This window comes from Epinephelus lanceolatus, chromosome 6, assembly GCF_041903045.1.
Source record: "Epinephelus lanceolatus isolate andai-2023 chromosome 6, ASM4190304v1, whole genome shotgun sequence".
Taxonomy (NCBI): Eukaryota; Metazoa; Chordata; class Actinopteri; order Perciformes; family Serranidae; genus Epinephelus; species Epinephelus lanceolatus.
The window spans coordinates 35,702,574-35,719,347 of NC_135739.1; the positions used below are offsets into that span (position 1 = coordinate 35,702,574).

Below are 16,774 nucleotides of genomic sequence, written 5' to 3' on the forward strand. Positions count from 1 at the left end.
CAAGGGCTTGTTAAACGACTACAGGGATGCTTCACAGATTTGTTGGGCTCTAAGGAACTCTGCAGCTAATACGACCAGGAAACTCAGGTCCTGAGAATAAAAGGGGCACAAGATGTAAGAGGCTTGGCAGCAGAGGCCTCGGGATTCGGAGCAGGACAGGGTGTGGGAGAAGGAAAGCTGAAGCAAAATTGGCAATTGGCCAAGAACAGTTAAAATCTGAGGCATGTGCTAAGCTTGCTGCCCTCTGCAATCCTGCTTTAAAACTCCATGGTCTGTTGTGTACCAAGGGTATTTTACTGTCGGATAACAGTATCAACTAGATGGTGTGCAGTGTGGTCCTAAATATGCTTTGTTATTGTTTGTTTTTTGTTAGTGAGATAGCAAGCAAGCAAAGCAATTTCTCTCTTTAGGTACAGGTTATGATACAGGTTGGGCATGGATGTCAATGGGGATCAATTTGCTTTAGAGCCAGCCACAAGTGGCCATTCAAGGAACTGCAGTTTTTGGCAGTTAGCTGCATTCTTCAGCCCCGGAGGTTGCTGCTGTTATGTGAAGCACTGGGCTTCATCAATACTAGACACCCACTGCAACTGATGTAGTATAAATAGCGAGAAAGTCTATATAGGGAGGTGACTGGGATGGATGGATGAGTCAGACTCAAGACTTTCACCAAGGAGACCACTGTATGTGTCTTATCTGAAACCAAAAGTCAACAGTAAGTTATTTTAACTACCTACAGTAACATGGTATGCCACATGACATACATCGCATTATGTTTCGTTAGTAACAAGCATACATATTTTAACCTAAACAATGATTTTTTTTTTGCTGCCTGAACCTAACAAAGTGAACCTAAAATTGAATAAACCTTCATAGTAAGTTTATTCTAAAAAGAGACTGTATGCATGTAATGAGTGAAAACTGTACATCTCCTGTGAACACTGAAGTTTATTTTCAAAGGTACTATGCATGTAACTAGCAGAAACTGGCACATCCCTGAGCATCCAAGACTGACGCTACAGGGGGACCTCAAGTGTCACAGTTTAACACATAGGGCCATTGACCAAGTGTTGCTTTTTGAGAAATTGGGAATGAAAAGTTGTTGATTATTATAGTGCACTTATTCAGTTAAAACTATGTGAACTACTAAAAAAAAATCTTTTTAAAAAAAACCTTTCAAAGTTATTTCAATGACCAAATATGTTTTGACCATTTCCTTTGTTTTTGTGCTCATTTTTATTCATTATTCCACTGGCCTGTCACTGTTACCAGCAGAGGAGACTCAGGCACACAACTGACTGAGGACACAGCCTAAATACATTAGGGATAAAAAGGTAGGCCTTAATTAGAGGCAACTGAGACAGGGGAGCACAGGACCACGTGTGGGGAAAACACAATGGGATACTCAGGGACTTTTTCTTGGCAGCGTGTTGCATCTCTATTTTAAAAAGCTGCATCCTCCTATCGTGCGCATTTCAAAACCCAATGTCGCTCAAGTTGACAAACTTGTCCTCCTCCAAAGGCCTCTTCAAAGGCAGACAAATAAATGCAGCCTTCAGGGGTTGAAATTGGAGGATACAAAGTGCTCTACACTTTGTGGCCCATTATGCAATGGTCAATTGTTAAATGGTGCCTTCAGAAGGTCCTTGCCAATGAAGGGAAGTCAGGAATATCGTGTTATCATGTTATATTTAACTGGTGTTTGCATCCAGGTTTTAAACAGTCAGTGCAGTGCTGTAAGTGAGTGATAGAAACAAGGCATTTACACCACATCTTGTCTTGTCTAGATTTAAAGGAAGGTAGCAGAGTAGGGGGCACTGGGCAGTCAGAGCAGAGGCGTGTTTAAAACCTGGCTTGTTGGCTATAGCCACAGGTCTCTTTTCATAGCCAAAATATTGAACATGAATATAAATTATGAACTTATACAAACACTGAATCTTGTGCGGCAAACATAGCTATCTCCGCCCTCTAACTCACATGCAGGCACCTGACACATACACATGCACCTCCATCTAGGAACACCCAGTATTGCCAACTTTTTAGACCCTTTTACTGACTTGCTGTAAAATCTGTCATTAGCTACTCTGGCAGCAGCACAGCATCTCTACCTCCCTCTCCTCTCTCACCATGCACAATGGTAACGGGCATCAGTGTCATTTTGTCAAGGCTCAACCCTGAATGTTTTGAGTGCAGGGCCAAATGTCATTCTATTGTAAGCTAATGTCAAGCTCAACAAATAAAAAAACTATATAGTGTGTGTGTGTGTGTGTGTGTGTGTGTGCGAATAAGACATAGTCCTTGTAACAGCCTGTCAAAAGGTCTCTAAACTGTGTGTGTGTGTGTGTGTGTGTGTGTGTGTGTGTAACACAGCCCTGCCCTCCTGTAAACGCACTGATCAAAGTTTAATGCACCAAAGAAATAATAAAAATAATAGTGATAGATTGTTCAAATCTAAGCTCCAAGTAGAGTCTAAAATCTTGAGAACGAGCCTCAGGCAACTCTGTGTGGCTTAACAAAATTCCTATGAATATAAAGGAAGGAGGTGCCAACAGGAGGGAACACTGAAGGTGAAAGTCTAAAGTCCCTGCGTTCAGACTCCATTTCAAACTCGACACAGCAGTCAGAGGAATACAGGTGAACTGAGGCAGGTAGAGTGTTGATACTATAAAGATAATGATTACTGTCATTATTGATTAATCTGCTGATTTTTATTCTGATTCATTGTTTAGTCTGTTATAGGTGAGAGTGCTGCCTATTTAGCATGATAGAAAGTAACTCTGTCATCCACCATGCTCAGCCACGCCCTGTTCACCTTCAACCTCAAAATGGGGACCGTCTGACTATTCCTCACAATGTATTCACAGTTTTGAAATCTGCTGCATGTAAGTAAATGTTTTGGCTCTTTTGTCATTTGTATTCTGCTATACTGATTTTAGTTGTGCCACATACAAAAAACATATCAGTGGAAAGTTTTGAAGCTTTTCAGGCCTATCAGGTTGTGCTAGTTTCAGTTTAACGTTTGTTGGTAGCTAACACGGGAGTCCAAAGTGTTGCGGGGGCACTGGCAGCAATAATTTAGAAAAGGGGCATTAAGGTGTTCTTCGGGGGCATTTATGTACGTCTCCTTTTTTTTTAAAGATTATTTTTTGGGACTTTTGCCTTCAATGGACAGGAGAGAGTGAAATGGGGGAGTGAGAGACAGTGGGGGGATGACATGCAGCAAATGGTTGCGAGTCGGTGTACCTGTTACTGCTGTAGCGAGGCATCGCCTCTGTATATAGGGGGTGCTGGCACTATCCACTACCCTACCGACGCCCCGTACATCTGCTTTTTAATAGCAGTTTTGTCCTACATGCACATCTCCATAATTTTATCATTAGACTTGCTTTTAGCACCACCATCATCTGATATTGTTAACATTTTTAACATGAGCGGAAATGTTTCTTAAACACATATGAGATAATGTCCAGAGGTTTATACATTAGTTGTAGGTAGTGGGAGCCTCTTGAGACTGCATGCCTTTGCTGATGTCGAGCCCAGCTGGATTTGAGCCCTGGACCTTCTGCATGGGGCTCCATGTCATTGGTCCAACAGCCCATTGTTCCGACCTCTCATTGTTCCGATATGTGATTATACTAGGCTATACTGTATTTGTGTACCATAGAGGATCAGCAAACACAACAAAAGTAGGCTACTGGTCGAGATACAACTGTCATAGAGAGGAGAGAGAGGTGTGGGCCCCTTTATCTGCCCATGTTGAGGTGGACTCCGTGTTGGTGTCCTGGTGGCCACGGGTTGTGATCAGCTCCCGGTGCAGACGGCTCCCTGCGGTATTGTTTCCTCACCTGGTTGCTCTGCGCTCTGCCACATGTTTTTATGTCTACATCATGACTGTGTTTGTGGGTGGGTGGGTGTGTGTGTGGGTGGGTGTGGGTGGCTGGGTGGGTGGGTGTGTCTGTGGGGGTGTGGGTGGCTGGGGGGTGGATGGGAGGGGCATTTCTTCTAACCATGTAAAGCACTTTGTGCTACATTTTTTTGTATGAAAAGTGCTTTATAAATAAAGATTGATTGATTGATTGAGAGAATGAAACACCATAACCTCCTGTTATTAACTCTGGGGTCCGGGTTGTGTGGGGAGCTCTCCGTGGTGCTGAACGGCTCGCGGCGGGCGTATTTCTGCCTTGATGGTGCGCTGCGACCGGCTGTGGGTCAGCTGGGAAAGGCTTGAGGCGAAGCACGCTCACGGCTTATGTGTTTGCCACTTACTTTTTCATTTTAACCCACACCATGATCTTTTCCTGACCCTAACCAAGTGGTTTTTGTGCCTAAACCTAACCAGACCTTAACCACAGGGCATCATGATGATTTCGGAACAACGGGACTTCGGAACAATGGATTTAATATGGTCGGAACAACGGGATGTCGAAATAATGGGCAGTCGGAACAATGGGCAGACCCCCTGCATGGAGGACGAGTGCTCTAACCACTACACTAGGGAGGCCCCAGTTTATATTTGTTTATAATATGCTTTCGGGTTGTTCATCCGTCCGTACGTACAAACGTACGTCCCATTCCCATAAATGATGTATCTCAAGAACGTCTTGAGGAAATTTCTTTGAATTTGATGCAAACATCCATTTCAACTCAACAACTAATTAGATTTTGGTGGTCAAAGGTCAAGGTCAATGTGACCTTGAGTCCGTCTCATTCTTGTGAACACTATATCTCAAGAAGGCTTCAAGGGACTTTCCTCAAATTTGGCACAAACGTTTATCTGGTCTCAGTGATGCAGTAATTAAAACATGGTGGTCAAAGGTCAAGGTCAATCTTACAAAACACGTTTTTGGTCATAACTCAAGAATTCATATGCTATTATGATAAATTTCTCACAAATGTCTAACAGGATAAAATGATGACGTGATGACATTTCATACCCAAAGGGTCAAAGATCAACTTCACTGTGACATCATATTTTTCCTGTAAAAACACTTTTCTGGCCAGTACTCGACACCTTGACTCAGACATTTGGTCAAATACTGAATTTGTGACAATCTTGTGTGTCTATCTTAAAACTGTGCTGATTGTATAGATCTTCTGCATATGGAGCATCCATGTTTTCACAGACATGGTTGTAAACTGTATGTCCAACTTATTTATATTTAAAGCCTATCCCAGTACACGATGTCCCAACTGTCCTGGGGAGACAGAATTTTGTGAAACTGCACACACATTGTGCGTTAAAAAAAATAAAAAAATGTCTTTCACATTTGAGTTGGGCTCTGAAAAGCCTCTGAACAGACAGATGCCTCTGTCTGTTCAGAGATCAAATTCTTTTCATTACTGTTCAAGTGGTCTGTGAGTAATCGAAAGTTATTTTGTATAATTACAAAAGTGTCCCAACCGACCCGCTCTCCCATATTGTATGTCATAAAAGTACCCACCCAATATGTCCTATGAATAAGAAGTTACAGACTTTATCTCTTTCTGTATGTGTGTTACAGTTCTCTCAGATTTGGGAAGATGGATTATTTGAAGGAAGAGGGGCACAGATCAAAGCCTTCTATGTCTAGCTGTCAGCTGACTTTGAAGAGTAATAAAAAATCTCCAGTCTTCAGAAATAAACCTGGACCCTCAGATGCAAAGTAAGAGAATGTTTCTACTATAAACTGACCTGAAGACTATTCTGTTTTTATTAGTATCTGATAATCTACACCACAACACTGTTTTTATAAATACATTAAATATTGTTTCATTCAGTCATCAAGGATGTCCTGATCAAATGATTTGGCCCTGAGTCCTTTAAATTTGGTTATCAACTGAAAACAGAAAATAACAATAAAATATGCTTTTAAAAAGAACAAAGTATATAGGAGTAGCACTGAAAGAATAAATAAGAAGGAAAACTAAATTACCTGTATACTTACAAGGGAGTTCAGGTATAGGAGACACGTAGTTGCTGGTGGGTAAAACACAGGCAGCACCAACGGTGATACTGTTTGAACCTGGTCGGTACATAAGAAAGATACAAGATAATCACTGTAACCATGGTGCTGTCTTGTGTGGTAATACATGTACAAATAGATGGGAGAGGGGTGACAGAATACGGTGGCACAGATTTCCTCCTGAACATCACTGTGAAAGAAAATACAGGTGGACAACAGCTTCTCACTCCCAGTTCGTCAAATACTGCCGCTTTGTTAGTGGACCTCGGCGACAGACACCAAGGCACAGAGGCACCCTTTGCTGCAGTATGAGATGCACCAGGCAGTGGCTGTTTCTGACACTGCAGGCAGCTACCGTGGTATAATGACCAAGAAAGTCCTCAAAGGGAGGGTGGGAGATAAACCTCAGACTTTCACTCAGGGGCCAACTGTTCTGTTCTGTTACTTCAGGGGACTGATTGATTTCATAATTCTACATTAATTTTCTAACTCTTTTTAAATCCATCATGTTTAACTAGTTAATGACATGGTAAACTCACAGCAGAATGGAAAATCATAACGAGCAGGAAGAGTTACACTTAAGAATGCTTGTAAGTGCCAACCCACAGTTCATGACCATAGGTGGGGGTTGGGGCATAGGTGGACCAGTAAATTGAAAGCTTTGCCTAAAGGCTCAGCTCCCTCTTCACCACAACAGTCTAGTGCTGTACCTGCATCACCGCACACCACACCAAACCGCCTGTCCATCTCATGCTCCATTTTACCCCCGTTGGTGAACAAGACTCAGAAATACTTGAACTCCTTCGCTTGGGGCAGTAACTCTCTCATATGAGATGTAGGACTTGTTGTAATGTTACCTCTGGTCTTCACAAGGACTAGAAATATGTGTAAAATATCTGTTGTTTCCACAGACAGAGAGCAGAGTCTCCAATATCCAGCTGTCTGTCTATGAAGAGTGACTGGTCAAGACACGAGCCTCTAAAGTTCAGTAATGAACCTGGACCCTCAGATGCAAAGTAAGAGACTGTTTTGACTGTAAACTGACCTGAAGACTATTCTATTTTTATTATTTTCTGATAATCTACACCACAACACTGTTTTTACAATTACATGAGGTATTGATTTATTCAGTCATCAAGGATGTCCTGATCAAATGATTTGGCCCTGAGTCCTTTAAATTTGGTTATCAACTGACAACAGAAAATAACAATAAAATATGCTTTTAAATAGAACAAAGTATATAAGAGTAGCAATGAAAGCATACATAAGAAGGAAAACTAAATTACCTGTATACTTACAAGGGTGTTCAGGTATAGGAGACACGTAGTTGCTGGTGGGCAAAACACAGGCAGCACCAACGGTGATACTGTTTGAACCTGGTCGGTACATAAGAAAGATACAAGATAATCACTGTAACCATGGTGTTGTCTTGTGTGGTAATACATGTACAAATAGATGGGAGAGGGGTGGCAGAATATCGTGGCACAGATTTCCTCCTGAACATCACTGTGAAAGAAAATACAGGTGGACAACAGCTTCTCACTCCCAGTTCGTCAAATACTGCCGCTTTGTTAGTGGACCTCGGCGGCAGACACCAAGGCACAGAGGCACCCTTTGCTGCAGTGTGAGATGCACCAGGCAGCGGCTGTTTCTGACACTGCAGGCAGCTACCGTGGTATAATGACCAAGAAAATCCTCAAAGGGAGGGTGGGAGATAAACTCCAGACTTTCACCCAACTGTTCTCCATTTTACCCCCATTGGTGAACAAGACTCAGATATACTTGAACTCCTTCGCTTGGGGCAGTAACTCTCTCATATGAGTTGTAGGACTTGTTGTAATGTTACCTCTGGTCTTCACAAGGACTAGAAATATGTGTAAAACATTTGTTGTTTCCACAGACAGAGAGCAGAGTCTCCAATATCCAGCTGTCTGTCTATGAAGAGTGACTGGTCAAGACACGAGCCTCTAAAGTTCAGTAATAAACCTGGACCCTCAGATGCAAAGTAAGAGACTGTTTTGACTGTAAACTGACCTGAAGACTATTCTGTTTTTATTATTTTCTGATAATCTACACCACAACACTGTTTTTACAATTACATGAAGTATTGATTTATTCAGTCATCAAGGATGTCCTGATCAAATGATTTGGCCCTGAGTCCTTTAAATTTGGTTATCAACTGACAACAGAAAATAACAATAAAATATGCTTTTAAATAGAACAAAGTATATAAGAGTAGCAATGAAAGCATACATAAGAAGGAAAACTAAATTACCTGTATACTTACAAGGGAGTTCAGGTATAGGAGACACGTAGTTGCTGGTGGGCAAAACACAGGCAGCACCAACGGTGATACTGTTTGAACCTGGTCGGTACATAAGAAAGATACAAGATAATCACTGTAACCATGGTGTTGTCTTGTGTGGTAATACATGTACAAATAGATGGGAGAGGGGTGGCAGAATATCGTGGCACAGATTTCCTCCTGAACATCACTGTGAAAGAAAATACAGGTGGACAACAGCTTCTCACTCCCAGTTCGTCAAATACTGCCGCTTTGTTAGTGGACCTCGGCGGCAGACACCAAGGCACAGAGGCACCCTTTGCTGCAGTATGAGATGCACCAGGCAGCGGCTGTTTCTGACACTGCAGGCAGCTACCGTGGTATAATGACCAAGAAAGTCCTCAAAGGGAGGGTGGGAGATAAACCTCAGACTTTCAATCAGGGGCCAACTGTTCTGTTCTGTTACTTCAGGGGACTGATTGATTTCATAATTCCACATTTAGTTCCCAACTGTTTTTATATCCATCATGTTTAACTGGTAAATGACATGGTAAACTCACAGCAGAATGGAAAAGCAGAATGAGCAGGAAGAATCTTAATGACAAAAACTCTGTGTGTGTGTGTGTGTGTGTGTGTCTGTTCCACGTTTTTCTCCTCACTGACTTGGTCAATCCATGTGAAATTTGGCACAGTGGTAGAGGGTCATGGGAGGATGCAAATGAAGCAATATTACATTAATTGGCCAAAGGGGGGCGCTATAGCAACCGATTGAAATTGCAAACTTTGAATGGGCATATCTCATGCCCCGTATGTCGTAGAGACATGAAACTTTGCACAGAAATGCCTCTCCTCATGAGGAACAAATCTGCCTCAAGAACCCATAACTTCCGGTAATACAGATTTTCCGCCATTTTGAATTTCTTGAAAAACACTTACAATCGATCTCGTCCTAGGAAGTTTGACCGATCTGCATGAAACTGGGTGAACATAATCTAGGGACCAATATCTAAAGTCCCCTGTTGGCAAAAGTTGGAAAACTTACTAAAACTGAGCTTCTATAAGGCAATGAATATTGCAGAGGGCGTGGCTCATCACATAAAGGTGTATAACATCTCAAGGGTTTCACCGATCACCACGCAATTTTGTAGGCATATGACCACACATATTCTGAGGGGACCCCTCCATTATTGACCCCATCAAACAAAATGGGGGCGCTAGAGAGCTAATTTCTTATCTAGGCCTAACTGCCATATTGATTTTTACTAAACTTGGTAAATATGTAGAATAGGATGCCTCAAGGTGACTGGAGAAATTTAACTCTAATTGGCAACTGGGTGGCGCTATAACAACAGAAAAATGCTTAAAAATGGCTAAAATGCGACCGATCGCTGTGGCTCCCCCTGTGGACCAATGTTTTGGGTTTGTTTTTCTAATTTTTGGTATGACTAAGTCATGGTATGGTATGCTGTACTCAATGGGTATGGACTAGTTACACTTAAGAATGCTTTTAAGTGCCAACCCACAGTTCATGACCATAGGTGGGGGTTGGGGCATAGGTGGACCAGTAAATTGAAAGCTTTGCCTAAAGGCTCAGCTCCCTCTTCACCACAACAGTCTAGTGCTGTACCTGCATCACCGCACACGACACCAAACCGCCTGTCCATCTCACGCTCCATTTTACCCCCGTTGGTGAACAAGACTCAGAAATACTTGAACTCCTTCGCTTGGGGCAGTAACTCTCTCATATGAGTTGTAGGACTTGTTGTAATGTTACCTCTGGTCTTCACAAGGACTAGAAATATGTGCAAAATATTTGTTGTTTCCACAGACAGAGAGCAGAGTCTCCAATATCCAGCTGTCTGTCTATGAAGAGTGACTGGTCAAGACACGAGCCTCTAAAGTTCAGTAATGAACCTGGACCCTCAGATGCAAAGTAAGAGACTGTTAAAAAATGAGGGTGCTTTTTGCCTTTTGAAAGACGTCTCACAGTGGAGCACAGCATTACTCATGAGATTTTGATGACGCTCCACCATGAGATAGTTGAACTGCCTGTGACTGAGTGTGTGAATAAAACAAATTATTTTCAGCCAGACAAGATGTACTGAATGTGTTCATCTCCACAGAGAGAAGAAGAAGAGTCATGTTTTTGTAGAGGAGCAGTTGTCCTGCTGTGCTTTGTGTCAGGACGTCTTGAAGGATACCATCTCTACCAGCTGTGGACACGCGTTCTACAGACACTGCATCACCTCATACTGGGACCAGTCTGCTTCATCAGGAGACTCCTCCTGTCCCCAGTGTAGAGAAAGATCCAGAACAAGAGCTGGACTGCAGACAGCTAGTAAGACCAGCACTGTAAACAGTAAGACTGTACATGTGTCTGCTGATGTCATCATGTTGAAAAACATGATTCTTCTTGTTTTTTTTTGTGTTGTTCAGCACAGAGATTGAAGGGGAACTATGCCCATTTTCGAAATGTATTTACTGCCATGGTCTGAGACAACCAAAAATTATTGGTAAAAATAAACTATTTTTCAAATCCAGAAGCTAGAGTGCTTAAATCCTAGTTTGTGATGTCATAGGGTATAAAGTCTAGAGCTGCTCCACAGACAGTGAATGGTGAAAGAATGTTTTCGGTATATCATTTTGGAATAAAAAAAGACAACAAATATTCTGTGGGTCCATACAGTCTGTCTCCCATTAATTGTCTGTGAAGCACCTCCAGAGTTTATACACTATCACAGGTCGATGGGTCAGACATTTTCAGCAGCGAGCAGCATATTAAAAACTTTTTCTTTTTTTTCTTTGAATTTGAAAAAAAACCTATAATTTTAGTCATATAACTGACCAAGGAACATCACATAACACAGAAACAGATTAAAAAAAGCTGTCAATGCACAGAATCATAACACGTGGCAATAACTGTTAGCAATAACTCACTATCTTACGCAATGAAGTTTCCATTGAGGTCAAGTGTTTAGGAAAATTAAAAGGACGTACTTTTATACAGTCTATGGCGGCAACAGTCAAGTTTACAACAGTAAAAACCTTTAAACTTGTTACATTACATCACACTATTAAAGAATGAAGAACACACGCATCAGTCACTATCAGTCATCCCTGATCATCTTGTCCTCTGTGTTCCTCCCTCTGCAGTCAGAGCAGCTTGAAATATCGTTGTCTATGTGCTGAACACGTGTATTGATAAAGGATTGGCTTTTTACTGCCAGAAGTTTTATTGCACTTACAGTAACAAGTGTAGTTGTCATCAACTAGATTTATCTTTGCGTTATCTTTACTTCATCTGCACCGCGGTCTGTCTGCTGTTCTCTGACCTCACTGTGTGTGTGTGTGTGTGTGTGTGTGTGTGTGTTTGGAAGAGATAAGTCCCAACATGCAGACAGCAGAGGGACTGCAGCATGATGATACATTAAACCAAAACTTTCAAAAGTAACAAAAAAGGATCACGTGATGCGCCAAACAGAGCAGACATAAAAATTCAGCTCCCAGCTGGATTACAATGCTTTTCCCCTTTTAATACATTTTCTGCCAGTGGAAAACCACCCCGCTGTACATTATACCCATAATGTCTTTCAACAACTTTTTGGCACTTTTTTACACATAAAAAGGGAGGTAAAGGCAATGCTAATGCTGCCCATGCTAGCCAAGACAATGATCATGACCTGGAGGGTGATGCAGTGTATGGGACTAACCCTGCTGACAGCAAAGAGGTGAATAAACACCAAGACAAATTAACTGTTGAGTGTTACTGCTAACATAGAGAAGATGTTGGATGCTAAGTTTGCGTGCAAAATTAGACCAGTTAGTGAAGTCTTGGAGAAACTTGACAGCCTCATCGAGAGGATGAGGACAGTAGAGCAGTGGGTTTCAGACTTAGAGGATCGCTCAGCTACAACTACACCCCAGGTGGGAGCTCTGGATGCCTCGCTAAAGAAGGCATTAGATTGCCTGAAGAGTTTGGAAAACCAAGTTCAAAGGCAGAACATGAGGCTCGTCGGGCTTAAAGAAGGTGTGAAGAGCAAAACACCTGTTGATTTCTTTGAATAGTTGATACTAGATGTCCTGAATATGCAAAAGGTGCGAATTAAGATAGAGAGAGCCCACCACACAGCCCGATGAGACACACCAGTAAGGAGGGTCCGAAAACTGTTCTGGTGAGGGTGCACAACTACGCCGACAAAGAGAGAATCATCTACGTGGCAAGAAAAGGAGGCACAATAAATATTGAGGGTGAAAACGTGTCTTTTCATCAGGATTTCTCCATGGGGGTTGTGAGAAAGAGAAAGGAGTTGGCAAACGCCCACAAATTACTGAGAGAAGCTGGCATTCTGTACTCTTGCTGTAATCAGAATCTTTCATCCCAATGGTACCAGCTCTTTCTTCTCGACTATGGAAGAAATTAATGACTACATCAATAAACTGCCATGACAAAATAAACCTTGAGGGTAGATAGTCTGGGACTGCATAAGGTATGACTGCTAGATGCAGAATAACGTGAAATGAGGGCACAGTGGGGCTCTCCCTATCTCATTTTATTGTCATATAACTGAATATACACTGGTATTTACATGGCTGCAATTTGTGCTCATTTGATTTTGATCTCCTACAGCTGTTGTTTGTTACAAGGAGTACAACTAGGCAAGGTTAGATTTTATTATCTTTTAGGTTTTTCTTCAACACTTTTTTTTCCCTGTGTTTAAGTTTTTAGTGGCTCCAAGCTTTTTGTTCTGTTCTTGCTTGGAACACATTTTTATGTTCATCAGAGTCAATTTTACATTTGTAGCTACAGACTGGTCCACCTTATGTTTCATGGCTAAATTTATACATTGTACACACTTCATAACACAACTTGTTGTCAATGACCATTAGAATATGTACACTGAATACCCAAGGTTCTAATAATGTGATAAGAGGAAATATGTCCTGAACTGTCTTAAAAAAACACAAGATCCATTCAGCTTTTCTACAGGACACACATTCAAATGATGTAGAACACAAAAAATATTGTGGGGAATAGGTTGGTCAGGTTTTCTTCCCATCACACTCAACAAATAAAAGGGATGTGATTATCCTAATTTGTAAAAACCTTCCATTTACTTTAACAGCTTGCTGTAAAGGCACCGAAGGAAGATAAGTTCTAGTGAAAGGGGTGCTACATGGTGGAAATATTTTGTTAGGAAATGTCTATGCTTTTGTGCATCTTTATTAAGTCAATTAGCTGATATCGACTACACCCGCATGATTATTGGGGGCGACTTATACGATTGCAAATGTATTTAGTCATCATTAAAGCAAAGCAAATTAACACATGTGTTTGCGATATGTGTTGCAAAGGGTGTGGGTTAGTACAGAGGATGTTGAGTTGCATGCAAAACTCACAACAATAACTCAATAAACAGCATAAATCACAATTGACGGAGTTAAATAGTCTTGCTCAGCCTGTACAACTGCAGTGATGGTATGCCCAGATGTTACATTACCAATCCTTGAATGAATGGAGGGAAGAGTTGCTTTGTGGTGTGCTGCTTTTGTTAGCCAGCAGTGGAAGGCTGGAAAGAGCTGTGGTTCCAGAAGCAGTCTTTGCTGTGTCCTTGTACCGAAGGTGCAGATCTGAGGAGGCCAGTTGCTCTGTGTCTTTGCAGAATTAGATGTTGGGTTGCTAACTCAACTTGGTTCTCCTAGTTTCTGGGAAGTTAGTTGCAAACCTTGTGTTTGCCAAACTAACTTCACTGGTCTCCAGGTTCTGCTCCTGCTGTGGGCATGCAGGGGTGTGAAAATGGGGGAAGGGCATAGCAGGTCCACCTGAAAGAGAGCAAGCCGCAAAGCAACTTGAAATTGAAAATATACTAAAACAATTAGAGGAGAGCTACTATATAACAAAATTAGAAGCGACCCTAATTGCGCTTAAATCAACAAGAACAGCACTGCATAATTTAATAACTAGGAAAGCAGAAAAGGCATATTCTATTTGCTAAACAAAAAATATTTGAATTGGCCAAAAAAAACAAATCGTTTTTTAGCACGGCTGGCAAGGAATGCCCCTGTTTAGTCCTCATCTTTGATATACAAGATAAGAATAACCAAAGGCAAATAAATAATCGTAAGTTTAATAAGTGCTTTAAAGGATTCTATGCTACTTTATATAGTTCAGAGATTGACCTGGAGAGGCTCGGGAAAGGTCGCTTTTTAAATATCCTAACTTTCACACAGATGTCAGAGGATCAAGCAAACTTACTAGAGTCCCCTATTGCCCAGTTAAAAGTGGATAAAGCTCTTTTCTTCACTTCACTCAGGGAAATGTCCAAGAGAGGACAGCTTCAAAGTCAAGCTTTATAAAGTGATGAAGGGGAAAATTGATAACCTCTAGTTGAGGGGTTTTAATAAATTATTTCAAGAGTCTGAACTTCTAGAATCCATGTATGGGGCCAATATAACACTAATAGTAAACAAAAATAAGGATCCAGAGCTGTGTTCTTCCTATAGGTCAATTAACCTTCTCGGAGGGGACAATAAAATATTATCTAATGGCTATCTATTATTAGATAATGGCTAGAGTCTGTTATGCCCTCCATTGTGGATGCAGACCAGACTGGTTTTATTAGGGCTCGAACCTCTTATCACAACACAAGATGCCTATTTAGTATTATTTGCTTAATCTTGATCTTATTTTTTGTCAAAAACTGGGTGCAGTTGTTTCTATGGATGCTGATAAGGCATTCGATACAATCAAATGAGAATATATATGCTTGAGGTTATAAGGAGATTTGGTTTCATGTCAAATTTTCTGGGGTGAATTAATCTCTTATATAAAGCACCTATAGCCTCAGTTATAACAAATAATTTGTTATCTGCTCCCTTTAAACTAACAAGAGGCACGACTCAAGGAAGCCCACTGTCTCCTATGCTATTTGCACTGGCTACAGAGCCTTTAGCTGTGGCTATTAGAGAAAAAAAAAACAAATATTCAGGGCCTAACAAAAAGTACAAAACAACATAAGGTTTTATTATACGCTGATGATATCCTTTTGACGTTAAATGAACCCACAAAATCATTACCAGTTTTAACTGAGTGTATCACAGAATTTGGGCTGATATCTGGATGTAAAGTCAATTTATTTTGATAAATCAGAAATATTGACCTTGGACAACAGTGGAAATAATGAACCAGCCTATGTCAAGCATTTTCACTGGGCTCCAGCGGGATTTAAGTATTTCATAATGAAAGTCACCCCCCATATTAATCAACTTTACACAGAAAATATTAACCCCTGGATAAAAAAACATTAAGAAAAAATGTTCAGAAACACTGAAACACGTAATGTTCTAACGACATTAACCCCCAGCATTCAGCACAAGGACCAGGACCATTTTTTTTACTTTAGGTAAAACTAGAGTGTATGACCTCCTTGAGAAAGATAGATTTAAAACATTTGAGTCTCTGAAAGCTCAGTGCAATATATCCAATAAAGATTTCTACAAATACTTGCAGGTCAGGCATTATATGTATAAGAAAGCCAACTTGCTGGAATTTTCAAATTACTTTGCTAGAGAAGATTTTTTCTGGATCACAAGGGGCAAAAATACTTTATATCTAAATTTTATTCTGAAATAATGACACATATTAAACTGTGATTGGTCAACTCTGACCTACTTCCTCTATTTAAGTTAATCATTTTGACTACTGCTTCATGCTTGATAAAGGTCCAGAGGACCGAAACGTTGCTTCATTAAAAACCATTGCTGTGTAAATGCAAGTGTAACCGTGCTCTACTAACCTGCCTGTAATGGTTGAGGACCAAAAGTAAGCTTTGATTAGTAAGCTGAATAGTGGACCAGTGTCTAGGTTCAGGGAGGTAAATGCTGTGCTGTGTAGTAGTCAGAAAGGAGAGAAACAGACCCAGGGATGACTTACGTTGAACACCTTGAATTTATATACCTTGTAGAAAAAATAAAAAAAAATAAACAGTTTACAACTTAGCTGCCGGCATCTCTATGAAAAGAAAACACAATCAAGTCCCTCTTATGAACCCAATAACCTGAGTATAACTCAGTCAGTGGTAAAACAGAATATTAAATAAAATATTAAGAGGTAATAAAGCTCAGCTTTCAACTCAGTTCAATTCAGTTTCCTTGTGGCAATCCTTGAAACAGTTTGTTGGCTCTGCGCAGTTTCTTTCAGTCAGGTCACATAGTTTTGTCAGTGGATCCTTTAAGTTTCAATTGTCTTGGAGTCAAGAGTTTATTCAAGTTCCAATAGGTGTCTTTTGTTCTTCTGGGTGCACCCTATCTGTAACAAGTCAATATCAGGTTGAGGTCATGTCAAATCCTCTCTGATTCTGTTACACTCTTAATAAACACTATTTTAACCAACCTTGTTTTACAGAATAACAATGGTATTAATTGTACTCAGAAATACCAAATTAATTGCAAAGTAAACAATAAAGCTTTGGTTCACACTTTTTCCTCATATTAACATTGACATATGTGCCCTTTTATGAAAAATAAAGCTTTTTACATGTCACAGCAGTAG

The 16,774-nt window shown here is 40.7% G+C and overlaps 1 protein-coding gene across 8 annotated transcripts in view; it reads left to right on the plus strand.

The window, feature by feature from the left end:
• Nucleotides 1-2,570: 2,570 nt before the first annotated feature.
• Nucleotides 2,571-16,774, plus strand: part of LOC117253638 (NLR family CARD domain-containing protein 3-like) — a 43,539-nt gene continuing 29,335 nt past the window's right edge. For 3 of the 8 annotated variants that reach the window (XR_013491728.1, XM_078169015.1, XM_078169018.1), the window contains exons 1-7: nucleotides 2,589-2,644; nucleotides 2,730-2,882; nucleotides 5,502-5,642; nucleotides 6,854-6,958; nucleotides 7,843-7,947; nucleotides 10,055-10,159; nucleotides 10,350-10,585. Coding sequence is in view for 7 of the 8 variants with exons in the window: in XM_078169015.1 (XP_078025141.1) it covers nucleotides 5,521-5,642; nucleotides 6,854-6,958; nucleotides 7,843-7,947; nucleotides 10,055-10,159; nucleotides 10,350-10,585 (673 nt within the window). In the remaining variant the exon portion in view is untranslated. Of the gene's footprint in view, nucleotides 2,649-2,729; nucleotides 2,883-5,501; nucleotides 5,643-6,853; nucleotides 6,959-7,842; nucleotides 7,948-10,054; nucleotides 10,160-10,349; nucleotides 10,586-16,774 lie in introns of all 8 variants that reach the window. The other 5 variants (XM_078169020.1, XM_078169019.1, XM_078169016.1 and 2 more) reach the window with 4 other exon arrangements.